Source organism: Canis lupus, chromosome 25, assembly GCF_011100685.1.
Source record: "Canis lupus familiaris isolate Mischka breed German Shepherd chromosome 25, alternate assembly UU_Cfam_GSD_1.0, whole genome shotgun sequence".
NCBI lineage: Eukaryota > Metazoa > Chordata > Mammalia > Carnivora > Canidae > Canis > Canis lupus.
Genome location: NC_049246.1, coordinates 9149134 through 9166962, shown reverse-complemented (window position 1 = coordinate 9166962; position 17829 = coordinate 9149134). Strand labels below are relative to the sequence as shown.

The 17829-nt window shown below is 39.6% G+C and overlaps 1 protein-coding gene across 5 annotated transcripts in view; it reads left to right on the top strand.

Annotated features, from left to right (window-relative positions):
* Window positions 1-17829, top strand: part of LOC102155114 — a 36241-nt gene that overhangs the window by 6954 nt on the left and 11458 nt on the right. For 3 of the 5 annotated variants that reach the window (XM_038573045.1, XM_038573047.1, XM_038573048.1), the window contains 5 exons: window positions 3447-3530; window positions 9301-9366; window positions 10910-11140; window positions 11953-12035; window positions 13990-14082. In XM_038573045.1, the coding sequence (XP_038428973.1) occupies window positions 3447-3530; window positions 9301-9366; window positions 10910-11140; window positions 11953-12035; window positions 13990-14082 (557 nt within the window). Of the gene's footprint in view, window positions 1-2673; window positions 3125-3446; window positions 3531-9300; window positions 9367-10909; window positions 11141-11952; window positions 12036-13989; window positions 14083-17829 lie in introns of those variants that run through there. The other 2 variants (XM_038573049.1, XM_038573046.1) reach the window with 2 other exon arrangements.

Sequence of the window (17829 nt, the reverse complement as noted above, 5' to 3'; positions counted from 1 at the left end):
AGCAGGCAAATGAATCCTTATGGGAAAACCACTCTAATCATAAAAACCACTTGCTTTGGGGAGACTGCAATGTAAGGACAAGCAAAATCATAGCTCCATGAATCCCCTCTAATATAGGATATTAGAGAATTATCCAGGTAATTTTCTATGAAATTGTATTTGAGTGAAGCAAAATGCATTGCTGGGCAATAGATAATATCTTTAAAATTTGACTCCACAATTGTAGACTGAATTATTTATGGTTGTCACTATAGCTATGATAGTTTGGAAATAAAATAGGCTTTTTTCCCTGTTTTTATTTGTAGGAAAACAAGTCATTCAAGCTTTTTAGTGATACAATGTGACTTGCTGTCGATGGCAGTTACGAATTTTCAAGCTCTGCCAAGCACAGGAGTACCCAGAAGGGACATATGTTTTCTCTGCTTTGTGTTCCAAATTTGCTTTAAAAACATGCAATTATGTGAAGGCCTGATTTATATTTTCAAGGAAAAGCACAATAATGGCTCTGTTTTGTAGCCGTGTTTTTCCAAAATGTATTTATATTGCGCCTTTTCAAAAGAAGTTGGCTAATGATCATTGGATTTTCAATTTCCGTCATGACATATGAAAATTTGATGAGGTCTGTGAGATTTAAGAACTGTTTTCTTAAGTGCGATGGAGATTTAGTTAACATAGTTTTGTACTGCAGTGCTGAAAAATACTTACCTTTCATACCTTTCCTTATTTTTGTGGGAAGTGGGAGAAGGGGATCCAGGAAAATCTGCGTTTGTAGCTAGGATGGAATAGAATGACCAGGATAACAAAGAGTAAACCTCATAAGATCGGAAGGCTGTATGAGTGTCATGAGTGTAGGATGAAGCAGGGAGGGATAGAATATTTGCTGGGGATAGAGGGATGGCCCTGGGGAGAATGCGAGGTTTTTTGGTTACATTTTACACTTAAATAAAAATGACCATAAAGCCCTTTATAAATTGTATAATCACTCCAGCTGTAGATTTCATGCCCTTCATTACTACTATTAATGATGGCGTTCACGCTATTCTCTCAGCAGCATTTCTAGTAAATTTATTGAGAGATGAGCTAGTCTCTTTCTGGATTGGGGAGCCCCCTCCTGGGAGGTAGGGCAATTTTTTTGTTGTTTATTCTCTTTCAGTAATGGAAGTAGAGAAAGGTCAAAGGCCATGTAATAAGGGGGTTAGCGGACAAATAATTACACAGTATAGATTTTTGGAAATTTTGAAGCTAAGAGGAAGAGGTATCGGGGCAGTGGAAAGACAGACAGAAGGATAAGATATATGCAATGTTGTGATTGCCTTGTACAAATCTAAAGTCATTTTGTTGGTTGAGGAATATAAATATTTTATGTAACATATAGGCTCCTAAAGTATTTATATTTAAAATCATAAGGCTCAGGGCAGCCCCAGTGGCGCAGGGCGTGATCCTGGAGACCCCGGATCGAGTCCCACATCAGGCTCCCTGCATGGAGCCTGCTTCTCCTCTGCCTGTGTCTCTGCCTTTCGCTCTCGCTGTGTCTCTCATGAATAAATAAAAAAAATAAAATAAAATCTTTAAAAATAATAATAATAAAATAAAATCATAAGGCTCAGATAAATGCAATGGAAAAAATGGAAAAAATAATAGCATGTCTTCCCTATAATTTTTCAGTCTTAAGGAAAATAATTTTCAAATTCTTTAAAAAATTGTTTCACCCCCCTGGAATTCACATCTAGGGTGCAGGAAGTGAAGTCACATACTCTTAGAGATGCCACCTTGTCAGGCCTCAGATTCGTGTACATTTTTCTCATATACATTTTGTGTAAGCCTGGTAAACTCTCATCTACTTTTTTGGATCTGGAGGTTTGGTCCAAGCTGATTTGGAATTCATTCAGGGGTCATAACTTTTGTTGGGTAAGTGAAATGGTCCCTCAGTGTGATGGAATCATCTTTCATACTATTGAGATCATTACCTCAGTCAGCTGTTTGATATCACCTTTTGGGTTCAGGCCTTGCCAGAAAAGCCCTACAGGGAAATTTTAACTAGAATCTTCAGGTGGAGTGTTTTCCCATTCTAGAGCTAGGTTTCCAATTTTGTTTTTTGATGAAAGCAAATAAAAAATAATTATGGGATGATTCAAGACAAATTCTGTCTTTTGAAAGGTACTTCAATTTTATAAAATGATGGGTCTCTCAATGGCTTTGGTGTCTGAGTTTTATGGTAAAGGACAACATCTTGGAAGCTTGGAGGCTGGTCATAGTGATTTCAGAGAATGATCCTATTGGGGAAATAGTCAGTTCCATCCTTTGCTATCTTCCTTAAGCCTTATGAGATGGTGCAAGAACCCAGAGCTTAACTTGGCTTTACCCACTGGTCAGCATTTATTCATTCATTCCAAGCCAAAAGTTTAAAGATTTTCAACAATGAAAGAAAGCCAAATTGTTGCGATAGTAGCTCAGAGATGGAGGTAAGAGGAGGAATCCTATAGTCTCTATTTATTGAGATAAGGACAGGTGACTAAAAGCCCATTTCCCTAATATCAAGAACTTCAAGCATAGCTTCAGAAAATGTAGCCTAGAAAGAGAGATCCCAGACTACCTCTCGCTAGACCTCCTCCTGATTCAGCCTGGTGTGAGATGGAATGGGATAGGGTGGGGTGGGGGAGAGATGCAGAGGATTTGGCAGAAGATAAGTCTAATGCACAGGTTGCCTGACAGGAAAGAGAGGATCTTTGGGATATGATGTAGCAAAATATTTTCAGTCTCCCTTTTCCCATTTCCGTCTAGTCCTTGTAAGTCTGTGTTTATCTTTTCCTTTCCCTCTACTACCTCACCACCTCTTCCTTCTTTCCAGGCTCATCCAAACAACCTTTCTCCAGACTTGAGAACTGAGGAGTCAGTTGAATTGGAATAGAAATGAGGAAAATGAGGGTTGGAATATCCTAAGTGTTATACTGAGAGGCTCAGCTATTTCACTGGCCTCTCATAAAGAGAGAAATTATGGGTTTCCAGAACTTGCATTTTATGGACATTATCATTAGTACTATATGTTAAAAAATTTTTTCTTTTTTATGAGATCGAACATCAAGTTACCCTAGAAGAGCTACAAAACTTAAGTGTACTCTTTCAGGTAGGAATTGACCAGGTGAGCTTTCTAAATATTCATCTGTGTAATTTAAGTCTCTCTTTAATGGTTAATTTTTCAGGGAAAAGTACAACCCTTTTAATTCCTATAAAATAGCAATGAAGAATAAATTCACTTTAATTGTAATTTCTTAATGGAATTAGAAACAAATTATGAATGCATCAGAGAAATGAACAAAAGGGATACCATGTTAGAAGTTGACAGGGTTTAAGTAAGTGTAATTAGACATTCAATCCTTTGGGCTCTTGCTCCTAGACTAAACAAAATGCAGCTATGTTCATCATTAATTATTCTTTTTTCCTCTTAGGAGTATGAAAAGAGAGGAAGACAGCTGCTGGACATGGAAACTTTTAAATGCATAATGCAGCAGAGTATGAGGTCACAAAATAAAGTAAATGGATTTTATAAATGTTGGATCATTGAAACCAACCAAGTTAAAACTTTACCTGAATGAACTAGTTAAGCTTGATGTTCTATCAGTAAGATCACTCTCAGTTCTGACCTGTGATTTCTGCTAATGTCTACCTAATTCAAAGAACAGTTTATTTGGGAAAATATTTTTAAATTACTTAAAAGACCCTAGACCAACAAGATATTTAGAGACTTGTATTGAAAAGAAGAGAAAGGCTCTTGTTCCATCACTAATTATTTCTTAGACAGTCCTCAACTTATGATGGTTTGACTTTAAGAGGGTGTTAGATGGTTAGTGGAAACCATACTTTGACTTTTTATTTTTCTCCAGGGCTAGCAATATGCAGTCTGATCCTCTCTCATGAGGCTAGGCAGCAGCTACAGCACCCAGTCAACCATGTTTCACAAGGGTCAACAGCTGACAATACACTGACAACCATTCTCTACATAGGCAACTATTCTGTTTGTCACTTTCAGTATAGTATTCAATTATAAAATTGACTTTGTGTTAGATAATTTTGCCCAACTGGAGACTAATATAAAAGTGTTCACGTTTAAGGTGGGCTAGGCTAAGCTATGATGTTTGGTTGGTTAGGTGTATCAAATGCATTTTCCACTTATGTTATTTTCAATTTATGATGGGATTGTCAGGAAATACCACATCAAAAGTTGAGGAAGATCTGCATATCTGTTGTTTCCAAAGAGTGTAGACATCCTTTCCACACCCAATATGCTGAATTTAAACATTCCCTCTGCTGTATTGGTTAGCCCAGTTGTTAGCTCAGAATATGAAATCTTAATGAATGGCCATTCAGGCTCCTATAACAAAATACCACAAACTGGGTGGCTTATAAATAACAAACATTTATTCCTCACAGTTCTAGAGGCTGGAAGTCTGAGATCAGGGTCAGATGAGGGCTGTCTTCCAGGTTGTAGACATCTTCTTATGTTCTCATGTGGCAGAAGGGACTTGGGAACTCTGTGGGATCTCTTCCATAAGAGCACAGATATCATTCACAAAGTCTCCATCCTCATGACCTAAGCACCTCCTACAGGCCCCACCTCCTAATATCATCACATCAAGCATTAAGACTTCAACATATGAATTGGGGTGTGGGGGATACATTCAGTCCACAGTAATAAATAAGGTTATATTCCTCAGATAAAATACATATAAAAGGAGAAGTTCTGAAAGCACTACTTGCTAAAGTTTTCTGATTACATCTTAAATTATATAAAAACAATCGAGGTAAATCTCTTTGATCTGAAATTTGAACAAAAACATACTCCTTCTAAGTGCAAAGCCCAGAGTTTCAATGGCAACAGTAGAAGTTTAGATGTGTTTAAAATTTCTTCTACAATGAGAAATGATCATTAATTGGAACCTATTTTTAAACAGTTTTCCTCTATTTGTGCAATACTATACAAAGAACTTCTGTTGGGAAGAGAAAGGAGTGTTTTAAATGGATAAATTATTGGGTGTTTTACCAACATTCTAGATCTTTTTAACCAAAGCAGTCTAATTATTCATATTTTTAGAATACTTGTCTGCCTAGTTAACCACTCATTCCCCTATCCTCTTATTCATTCATTCACTCATTCATTCATTCATTCACTCACTCATACATTCATTCAATACATCTTTACTGGGACAATATTCACTTAGTATCTATTTACTAAGGGGCTTTGTTTTAGCCCCTGCGGCACACAGTCAGTCAAGATATGGACTAGAGCCACTCTAGAATTAAACATGGGTGCCATGGGGGCAGGTCTACTAGACCAGGAAGTCAGGCCTGAAGGAGATAAATCTTGACCTGAGTTTTGAGGGACAAAGGGAATCGCTCCATAAAGGAGGGACAGATAGGCAGGCCTTTGAGAAGAGGGAACAGCATTCCTAGAAGCACAAAAGCAAGAGCCAACATGATGCCTGTTACATACATCTAGGGGAATGCATGCAAAGGAATGTAGGAAAAGGATCAGATTATTTGCGACCATTTGTAGTAAGCTTCATTTCATCCAGTACACCACTGAGGAACCATGAAACCATGTCTTTCTTCACTTATTCAGCAAACAATAGATTTTTGATAATGTGACCACACTGTCTTAGGTTCTTTACATATTTTATTTCATTAGCTTCCACAATATCAGAATGGCTTCATTTTGAAGGCATTTTTATTCTTATTTTGTACCTGAAAAGACAGAAGTTTAGAGAGTCTGAATAACTTGCCTGAAGCCCCTCAGCTACTAGGAAAGCATGTGGGATTCGAAATCTGGACTGGAACTAATGCTTAATAAGTCAGTTAAGATTAGGTTCACCTACAAATGGACAGAAAATGCTAAGCCACCAAGACTGAAGCAAGATAAAGTTTTTTTCTCTCTCATGTAGAAAGTCAGGTGGTCAAAGGGCTACATGAAATTATCAGGACAGACTTATCCTGCTTTGCTGCTCTCCTACCTTCAGCACACGGATTCCTCTTCATGGTTCAAGATGACTACTTGGACTTTAGCCAACATGTTCTCATTCCAGGCAGCAGGAAGGGATAAAGGGCAAACAGAGATCCACTCTTTCCTTTCAAGGACAATTCCCAGAAGCTGCTTGTGACATTTTTAACTTTTTAGTCAGAAATTAGTCATGCGTCATATCTAGCTGCAAAGGTTGACAGGTAAATGTAGTCTTTTTTTCTGAGAAGGCATATATCTAGTTAGAAGCTGTGTGTTCTTTAGTAAGGAAGAATGGCTAAGAGGAACAACCTGTGTCTTCTCCACTATTCTAGGGTTTCATATTCTAGTACTGGCTAAAAACCAGTAAGTATCTCTCTTGCTCTTTCTAGGAAATGTTGACTTATTCAAAATTCAATGCCAAAAAGGGGAGGAGGCACTAAAAAGAACATTTAGGAAGAGGGCAATGTATAGGGTGAGCACTTTAGACAGAGGTGGCATCTAAAGGAACAGGAGTCTTAGTCCCAAAGTTCACCAAACCCTTGATCTTGGGGAAGAGCAGAGAAAGTAATGCTCTATTTTCTTATTTTGTACCTTTATATGTATTGTTCCCTTTGCCTAGAATGCTCTCCTCCCCCATTTTGCTTAAGTAATGACTCTCTCTGAATTCGAATTTTTTTTTATATTCCCAGAATCTAGCAGCATGTGTGGCACATGCAGCTCCCCAATAGATGTTGAATGAATGAATGATTTTAAGGCAGTGCAGCCATCATGGACTCAAAGGGGTCTGTCCTAACTTTCCTAGAAATTAATATAGGCTTCTCCTTTTAACCTGAGAGTGGTCTGTAGTTACCTATAGAATAGAACTAATCATTTTGTATTACACACTTTGCTGGTTTGTGACCCCAAGATATGGTGAACACTGTGAGGGCAAGTAATACATCTTTTAGCTCTGAGGTCTCAGCGTCACCATAGGACTTGGAATACCACTGGTGCTAAACCTGTATTTCTTCCATGAGTAAATCAATGTGTGGAGCAAGTTGTCCAATGTCCTTCAGGATTCCACATAATCACACTGAGAAGGCAGTGCCTTGAGCAGAGCCTTTTGTGTATAGACACCCCCAACCCAAGAGAGACCATCTGATGGCCCATGCCCTCCCTGCCTGAGGGTCAAGTCTTGCCATGGCTTAGGATACTGCATAACCCTTGCCTGATGCACTTTGTCTGGGCTCCAAGATGCCCAGGCATACCCACAGCTTTCCCATGCTCTGCTTTATGGTGACAAGGTGACCCTTTCTATTTCTAGTTCCATCTGTGGCCCTATGATTTTCTTGAGGCCATCCCTCTGAGTGTTTTGGTTTGTTTGGACATTCATTTCAAAGACATTTGTTTTGTATTATGTGCATGGTATTGTCTAGTTGCCATGGTGAAATCTGCACTGTCAGCCACACACAGGAATGTGATATGTCTCCATCTGAGTGTGACTTAGAGAGAAGTGGAGCTGAGCTGAGACCCACAGCCAGGGCCTTTCCTCACAACTTCTACACTGGCACTGAGTGTTGATTCACAAACAGCAAAGCCTTGGTGTTTTGAACCCCAGGCATCATTTTATTTTCTCCCTTTTACTGCCATTACTACAGAATGGCAAACACACCTGGGACTTATAAGAGAAAACCCAACATCTCACTCCCTCAAGAGACATATAACCTTACTATTTCTGAAGGTACCTTCTACATATATTTCTTAGATTATGGAATCTTGGGGTTTGAAAGGGCCTTAGAGGTCACTTAGTATATAGCCCCTTAATGTTCAAATTTTCTTCTCTGCCAAGCCATGAGTCAACATAAGCTTGAATACCCTCAGCTAAAGAAAACACAATGTCTTACAAGGCAGCTCATTTCAAGGCTACAGAGCTTCTGAACTTAGATACTTTTTCTCCCTTTAATGAGCTGAAATTGATCTTTCCTGACATTCTACCCATTAGCTCAATTTCTATTCTTTTGAAATAAGAAATTACCATAACAATTACCACTAAAACAAATTACCACAAACTTAGTAGCTTAAAACAAATGCATATTAATTTCTCACTGTTTTTATAAGTTAGGAATCCAGTCAAGGCTTAGGTGGGTTCTCTGTTTTAGGGTGTCTTAACACCCTAAAACAACCAGTCTCATGAGGCTGCAAAAAGGTGGTAGCTTTGACTGGGATATCATCTGAAGGCTTGACTGGGGAAGGATCTACTTCCAAGCACATACTGTTGGTGCCAGGGTTCAGTTCCTTGCTGACTGTTGGCCAAAGGCTGCCCTCCATTCCTTGCCATGTGGGTCTCTCTTTAGGGCAGCTCACAACAGAGCAGCTTGTCTCATCAAAGCCAGACAGGGAGAGGGGATCCCTGGGTGGCGCAGTGGTTTAGTGCCTGCCTTTGGCCCAGGGTGCGATCCTGGAGACCCAGGATCGAATCCCACGTCGGGCTCCCGGTGCATGGAGCCTGCTTCTCCCTCTGCCTGTGTCTCTGCCTCTCTCTCTCTCTCTCTGTATGACCATCATAAATTAAAAAAAAAAAAAAAAAAGCCGGACAGGGAGAGAGTCTGTGAAGCAAGGCCAAAGTTAGGATCTCATGTAATGTAATCACAGAAATGGCATTACCCTCTGCATTAGGTATTCTATTGTCAACAAGCAAGCTAAATTACTCAAGGGGTGATTACATAGGCCATGAATACCAAGAGGCAGGGATCATTGAGTCCATTTTATAATCTGCTTACTACAGACACACAGAAGAAATCTACTCTCCCTCTCATAGAATAATCTTTCTAAGAAGCTCAAAAATAATTTTCACGACTTGCATGTCCTCTTGTTTTAAGATACACCTAAGGGCACATCCTTACCACTCAGCCGTTGTACTCAGAACATGTTTTGCTGTTTTCTAAAGTGGGGTCCCTAAACACAGTCCAGTCTTTTGGCTAGAACTGACTAGGGTGGAGTGAGACCTCTTAGGAGCACATAGACTGAGAGACACAAATCCCCTCATGCTAATTAGGGCTTCATTTCAAAATCAGAAGTTCTAGAAGCCCTAGTCTCTCATGGGGAAAGAGTTTTAGGGTCAGCGTACTGACTTCCAACTAACAGCCCTAGTCCTCTTAATGTTTTGGGGCAGGCATTCCAGAGATCTTTGAGTATTATGCATTTTTATATGAAATTGATAAATTGGAAAAATTAAGATTTCTCCTCCTTTTGCATCTTCTCTCCTAACAACCTAGTGAAGAGTTTACTCTTGTGCGGTCTATATGTAGATTTATTTTTTTCCTTTCCAGAATACTGAACAAATAGAACAACTTTTCATGAAAATAGACTATGAATCAATGGGCAGAATTCAATGGGTAAGTTGGGTTATGTTTTTTAAATCAAATTTGAAATTAGTGAGGAAAACACATAAAATGTTACTTCTGAGCCTGTTCCTTTGTGGAGTACGCTGTGGCCCTCAGTGCTTTTGTGAACTTGAAACTGAACCAAGGGGATATGCATGTTCACAATTTTCAAATTTTGTAATGGCAGATTATACTTGGAATGGTTTCACGAGGGATTTCAATAGCTAAGGCAAGTTCCAAGAAGGGTTTCCTAAAACCAGGTAATAAAGGATGCATTTGTCACCTTATCCCAAAGCAAAAGTGAAACAAACACCAGTGAGGAAGAAATTCTGTGAGCAAAAAACACCTGATGAAAATCTGATCAGTTAACACATGTAAAGTATTTAGAACAGGGTCAGTCACAAAGTAAATTCTCAACAAATATTATCACCATCATCATTATTAATATTACCCAATTTGAGCTGTAGAATAATAAGGAGCTGAAAGATCGGCTTTAAACATTCTCTGCCATTGTGTCTGTCAGTGCCCTTCTATTGTTCCAGGATGAATTAAGTTCTAAAACGACAACTTGAGCAATAAGGCACCTCTTTTCAGACCCTGGGCCAATTCCCCAACCAAATCAAACGCAAGTGTTTACATTGTCATCTGACTTGAATAGGAAATCAGGATTCCAGAGAAGAGAAGGGGAAGCTCTAATGAAGTGGGGCTTTGGGGAAAGTGGAGAGAAGAGATGTTCCCAGACTCTGCAGTACCCCCACCCCATCCCTCTCATCTCAGGCTTCTTTTCCCTAGGTATACTGCTGAGATTCTTTTTTTTTTTTTTTAATTTTATTTATTTATTCATGATAGTCACAGAGAGAGAGAGAGAGAGAGGCAGAGACACAGGCAGAGGGAGAAGCGGGCTCCATGCAGGGAGCCCGATGTGGGATTCGATCCCGGGTCTCCAGGATCGCGCTCTGGGCCAAAGGCAGGCGCCAAACCGCTGCGCCACCCAGGGATCCCTACTGCTGAGATTCTAAATGAGGCATGTATCCTGGTGGGTGAGAACTGTGCAGTCTGACCAATAAGGACTCAGGCCAGCCACTTGCTAGTTTTTTGATCTTAGGCAAGCAATGCAATCTTTCAAAACTTGGATTTTCAAACTTGTTAAAGGGAAGAACAATAGCATCTTTCTCATTCAGTTATCATGAGAATGGAAAGGAAGGTCTATGTTGCATGGAACATAATATACCGTCAATCACAACCACCACCACCACCACCGCCACTGCCACCACTGTCATCATCATGATTACCACCATCTTCTTTAGAGAGAGAGAGAGACTGAGCATGGGGAAGGGAGCCCAAGCTGGGTAAGAGACTTCCAACCCCAGCTGAACAGGCACATCCCAGTTATGACCCTTGCACTTTTGGCATACTAATGAACTAGTGAGTACTAATAATTATGTCATGTCCAGGGAAGGAATTATCCATACACTCTAATGGTAGAGAGAAATTTTCAAAGAAAGGAACATAGATGTTCCTGTAGATGTTTAATGAATTTTCCTTTATCCTGCAGGATGGCTTCTGCACGTATTTGCAGCTAGAGTATTCAGAGCAAGTGGATGCTTTGGCCCAAGAGAAAGAGGTTTCCTTCCAGCTGCCTGCTGCGCTGCAAGGGCTGTCATATGGGGGTCCCGTGCTGCGCATTCTCTCTATGCCTGACGACACCGTAATCATGATCAGAGAAGATGGAGCGATTTATTTCTGGTCCCTGCAGCTGAAGTTGAAAAGAAGAAAGAGAGTTTTTGTATGTGATTTTCATTTGATAAGGATGCTGAGTGCTCCAGTTTGATTTTATTTGCTATTTTAAACTGCTCTTCAAGTGGCATGATTACAGAAATTGTGTCCTTGAATGTAATATATTCATGTTGCCTTTTGCTAGTCTATAGAATGCAAATAAAATATGATCTCTATATGTAGTACAAGATAATGCTTCATTTTGCTCCTCAAATCAGATGGAGTAATGGACTACATATGACTCCATCATGTAATTTATCATATGTCTTAATGAATGACAAATGGAAGAAAATTTTCTGTTGTTTTTTTTCCTGTTAATAATTATTTCAATTTAGGCAGCCATGCTAAGTTTGTCTTCTTCAATCAGAAATTCAGAAGGCAAAAGGCATTTGGGAAGTAGACTTAGGAATAAAAATGCCTGACTGATTCCAGAATATATCCTGTCTTTAAAGTCATTTTTTTATTATTATCTCATTCAACAATAGTTGAGCCCCTGACATAGCCGAGGCTCTCTGCTAGGTACTGCAGACATAGAAACCCATCTCAGCATTCCAGAAACTTATCGTCTATACTAGAAGTTACAGCTATCCTAAATCCCTCAGGCTGCCAAATAAACCTTCCCTAGAGAGAGGGAATAAAGGTAGCTCTTCTAGTCTATGTAGCAAGTTCTTTATACTTGAAGGAGAATATTAATTTTTTAAAAACTATAACTTCAAGAATATTAATTTTTAAAAAAACTATAATTTTAAGCATACCCATTGTCAAACTGTCTTATAATTAAAAAGGCATATTTTTGTTTATTTCCACTCTTTAACATGTTAGGACAAGTCCATGAGTTGGAAGCCCAGGTCGATGACAGATGTCATCGGCATGCCACAGTACAACAAACTGATCATAGGGACTAGGTAAGTGCCTGCAGCTCGTCAATTGGAAGTAAACAGGCATTGTGTTATGAAATTCATTTCCATGTGTGAGCTTACACAGACACATATGCATTTGTTGTATTTAAAAGTCATGAAGCCCTTTTTAAAACATACTAGAACTCCTAATAACAATCAAAACTATTTTGCAAAGTTCTGGCCTTGTTTGGTTCATTGTAATGATGTCATTGCCTCAAACACCAACAGAGGCCCTGTTTTGGAATACTTCCAGAGTGAAAGTATGGGCCAGATGGGGAAAGAATCAGTCTTGTGACCTTTTAGCACATTTTATTTTAGATTCAAAATAATATTCCTATTTTATTATCCACCAAAATTCAATCCAAAGATCTTTGTTCAAAAAATAAAATCCACAGTAAAAAGATAATGCTCACTGCTGAAGAACCTCAGAAAAATGATCCTGAGCCTGGGAAGAAAGATCCTGAAGATTTTGATCTTGGTAGCACAACGAAAATGAACAGGCACCATCCTAGGCTGCTTGGTTAACCTCACTAATGGGCCACGGAGAAGAGCGTGCGGCTTGGTGTGTGGGAAATTTGGAAAATTTTAAGTCAAGAGCAAAGCAAAAAGTTCAACATGACACAGGGTGGGTGGGTGGGGGAGGGGAGGAAGTGTGAGGGCAGAGGTGTGAATTGTGATTCTGGGCTGGGAGACTGAGGAGTCAAGCTGCAAACCACAGGGCTCTGGAGGCACGGCTAAGGGAAGGGGCAGAGCTTGTAGGGGATTCCCATGACCCTGCCTACTGGGGCTCCCCCTGACTACCCCCAAGCTAGAGGTTTCTCTTCTCTACCTGGCCTCATCCAGAGGCCTCTGGTTCCCTAGGCTTCAACCACTTTAATGAATCAATGGTTAATCCAACCTCAAATAATCGAGGCTATTAAATACAATCCAGTTTAAGATTGAATCTAACAATTAAAACATATTTGTTAATATATTAAAATGTATTATTATAATTAATATTAGCTACTAAAAAGGAACAAGCTTGGGTATATACATTCAGCCCAGTATGGTTTTAAACACCATGCTCAAGAATTTAATTATTGTGTATTTTGCACACATAGCAGTTCAGAGATTGCACAGTAACCTACTAGAGACTCCCTGAGATGACAAATCAGAAGATAAGGCAAGATTTATGACACCTAGAGGCAGAGAACCACTCACGCTGTATGACAGGTGAAAAGGAGGTAGAAAAAAAGACATTCACACTGAAGAAAAGACAAGTCTTAGAATTTAGAGAGTGACCCCTATTTGTTCTATGCCAACAGATCAAAGCAGTAAGTTGTGTTTCTTATACCCACAAACTTGTTCTTCTCTCAGTCAGCTCCAAGGTAGACAAGATAACACAGGAGAGATGGGGTCAAGAGTGCAGGTTGGAAAGGTGGGAAATTAGGGGGCACTGAGTTAACCCCTTAGTTTCTAAAAGAGGTCTCAGCTCTCCACTTTGCAGATCTTACCATCTTTAGTATCTGCAATAAACAACAGCTCACATTTTTGAGCCCTTAGCAAGTCCTACATCCTGGACTAATGACTTTCATGAATTTCTCACACATCCTTTCATTCAATCCTCACAACTCTCCTAGTGATAGGAGATCCACATTTAACAGACGAGGGGACTGAGCGATGAACTGGGATCTGACACCTCAACTACTAGCATCCAGAGCTCATATTGTTGAAAGCTGTGCCAGCCTCCTGATGGAGAAGGATAGGCCAGGCTGGTTTAGAAACAGGCAGAAGAAACATCCCCAAATGGTAGAACAAGGGAGGAAGACCTCAGGTTCAGCCAGAAGGGTTGCTCAGTAAGGCAGGTGTTTCCACTGACTAGGTGTCTCTACTTGGTGGAGTCCGTGAAATATAAAAAATATTCTGTAAAAGTGATGTGGGGAATTTAAGTTTACTACAATTGTGCTTGATCTTTGAACAGAAACCGTGAAATCCAGCTATGTGAATTCTCCAACTGGGAGCCTTACTGTCAGATCAGTGGCTTAGAAGGTGTTCCTCTGAAACTGGACTACTGGTAAGAGCATCTCCAGGACCAGCAGGGCCTCAGGGGGGTACACTCTTTCCAAGGCACTGGGGCCTTCTCTCCTCTCTCCTTGGGCAGTTACATTCAGTTGTGTTCAATCAGTAAATGTCAGGGCTTCATGCAGCCTGTCATGACCATGCCACGCATCACAGTACTACCCAGAATGGAGGGGACCTTCCTACATCTGATAATGAAAGGGAAGCCCAGAGAGATGAAATGATTTTTGGAGTCATGCAATTATGAATTCATCTGTTTTAAATGCAGCTGGATTAATTTTCTTGAAACTTGACTTTGACTATGTTACTCTGCTTTTAATGGTTCCCTCTCCCAAAATTTTCACACCTTCAGAGAACATCCAAACCCCTCTCTGTCTTTTCAGCTTTAATCCCCTCTGAGCCTTCAGGCCTCCCAAGCACCAACATAGCTGAACAGAGACTCCCAACTTGGATCAGGCATTGTCACCACCATGCTGTTCCCAATGTTGCTCCCTTCCCCAACCATCCACCCCACCATGTTTCTTGAGCACGTAGATGCACCCTCATTGTTGGATGTGGGACATATGCATGAATGAGACAAGATTCCTAGGGGCTCTCACAGTCCTACAGAGTGGGTGGTTCATGCTGAAATCCTGACATTCTTCATGGCCCAAACTTCCGTGGTTTCCTCTGAATCTCCTCCATACCCAAAAGTCAATGTCTCCTAGAAGCTTCCCCAACCTTTGGCATTCATTGGTGGTCCTGCATATCATAGGATTCAGGTCCTGAGTAACTCACAGGCAGCACCAGTGCCTTAGTCTATGCTGTGAGTTCCTGCATACTGACTGGCAGGCTCATTGCAGGCTCTCAAGAAATGTTTGTTGAATGGCCAAGTCAGAAAAATCTTATGTAAGTGGACAAAAGGAGGCTCTAGTTTTATTTTGTCTTTCTTTCCCCACTTTTCCTTTATCTTCTGTGTGAGTGTGTGTGTTTGTGTGTGTGTGAAGGGAGTCCTTTGCTATGGGCTAGAGATTCAGGAATTTAACACACAGGACACCTAGTCCTCAAGAGGAATACAGTCTGGTAGTTGTGAATATATTAGTCTGCTTGGGCTGCCATAATGAAATATCATATACTGGGTGGCTTAGACAACAGAAACTAATCTTCTCACAGTTCTAGAGGATGGGAAATCCAAGATCAAGATGTGGGTCTGTTCTGTTTCTGGTGATGGCTGTCTTCCTGGCTCACAGATGGCTGCATTCTCACTGTGTCCTCAAGTGACCTTCCCATGATATGTATACATGGAGAGAGAGAGAGAGAGCAAGAGACAGTGAGAGAGAGCAAGAGAGAGCAAGTGCTGTCTAGTGTCTCTTCTTATAAGAGCACTAATCCTATCATGAGAATCCTACCATCCTAATTTCACCTATTCTAATTAACTCCTAAAAGTCTTGCCCCCAAATACCATCACACTGGGAATTAGGGCTTCACCATAGAATTCTGGGAGACATAAACATGCAGCCAACAACAGTGAATATTTACTGACATAGGAGGTGCTCTCTAATCATGTTACCTGTTCCTTACTGAGGTGTTTATCTAGGATAGAGTCAGCAGTATTGGCCACACACCCATCCCATCAACTAATGGGGTTTTCTGTTGATGATGTCATTCTCTTAGAGCCCCTCCTCTGTTGAAGGGCTATCCTAGGAGAGTAGGGGTGAGATAGGTGTTTCAGATACTTCTTTGCTCCTGTGATATGGAGACTAGTTTTCCCTTTCTTTATTTCATCTTCTTATGTTTAGCTTCCAGACACACCCAACAGAAAGCCAATATGAAATAGCACTTGTAACCCATTATAACCTCCACAGACTGGGTATTGGAGGGAAATGACCCTATGTCACCCTAAAACCTCACTTAAGAGTTGCTGGCTTGATTCCTTGCAGATTTCTTGCTAAGCAACCAGAACATAAACATTTTATCTCCATTTCATCTCACCGCCCCCTCACACCCAGACCTAATCGCTTCAAGCAATATTAGAACCAACATGGTATTTATCATAATATCCTGGGAGAGTAGCGTTCTGGTAAGTACAATGAAAGCTAGTTACGAGGACTGAATGCTCCAGGGAGCATTAATCATGGTGTCTAAGTGCATTTGTGGGAGCCCATTGTCAACTAATTGCGACGTATGGAGCTCATGCTATCATTACCTTTAATACACAATTTCACATACAATACAACTTCTGTTTTGTTGCTTTCACACTACTGTAGGTAGACACACTCTAAGGTATGCTTCAGCCTCAAAAATGTGATATATAAAAGTAAAACAGACAGGCAAGAGAAATATGTTTGATGAATGATAAATGTATCTGCCTAATAGAACCTTTAGATCATAAAAGACATTCAATAGCTATTTTTCACTAAACAAATATGAAAAAAATAAGTATTTTTAAATCCTTGCTTGATCCACTGCTAATTTGTCTGCTAACCTAGGGCAAGACATTGCCCTTCTTGAACATAAACTGACAACATAAGAAGAATAAGGAAAAAAACCCACAAAAACACTTTGTTCAGGGATACAACATCAGTTTACCTCAGAAAATTTCTAGGAAGAAAAACTTACATTTTTCTATTGTTAAAACCATATGCCAGTAAAAGACAGTAGAGATTGGCTTTACTTCCCAAATTAGAGACATTCCAGTTGTTATGTGTAAAAAACATGTTTTTATCTTGAATACTACTTGAATACTACTTCTCCATGAAATGAGCTCTGGAATATAGATTTAAAAAACACTACTTTCTCATCATGTTTGCACCCCAGTGTGGGAGGTAGACAAGCCAACCAACCAATCTTTACAAAATGAGAATTAAGTACTGGATAGAGATGTGCATGAGGTGTGAAGGCAGGGGTCCCACCCATTACTGGAGGAGAGATGGCAGCTGACAGCAAAGTCTCCACAGGGGAGTGACCTTTGAACTGGAGGACAATTAAGTAGTGGACCAGCAATGGAAAGGGCATTCCAATCCATGACAACAGTGTGAGTCCAGGTGGGGTGGGGGAGGAGATGTTGAAGTTTTTTGGAGAAACTAATGTCCTTTGGAATGAAGAACATTTTTTAAGGAAGAGGACAAAAAGAACATCAGGAAAGACAGACAAGGGATTTGCTAATGAAGAGTCACCTATGCCCTGCTAAACACTTTGTCTTGCATCTTCAACTTTATGTGGATTTTATTAGTAAATATTTAGTAGTCTACTTTTATTCAGTCTTAGAAAGAGAAGTAGAATATTATATTGTATACTACAGCCAGCCATGGTATTTTCATTTTTGTAGGTCCAACATGGTCAAATAATGGTAATTTCTTATAACTCAACCTATTCTATAAAATACACATGAAGCTCACAAAATGTAATTTTGATAGATTATATATTTGGCCATATATATATATGGCCAAATTTATATAAATTTATATATATAAATATAAATATGAACATATATATATATATATATATGTTCAAACACATTTTTGACTTTTTATTTAATGACCACTTTGCTTGCCTAGTTTAGAAATGCTCTTTTGGGATAATTTGGATGACAGTTTTATGAAGATTTGGATTACATATTTTTAAAAATTTATTTTATTTATTGTCATAAGAACACAACATGAAATCTCACCTCAACAAATTTTCAAATGTACAGTAGACTATCATTGACTATAGGTACAGTGTTATACAGCTAGATCTCTAGGGCTTTATTGATCTTGCTTAA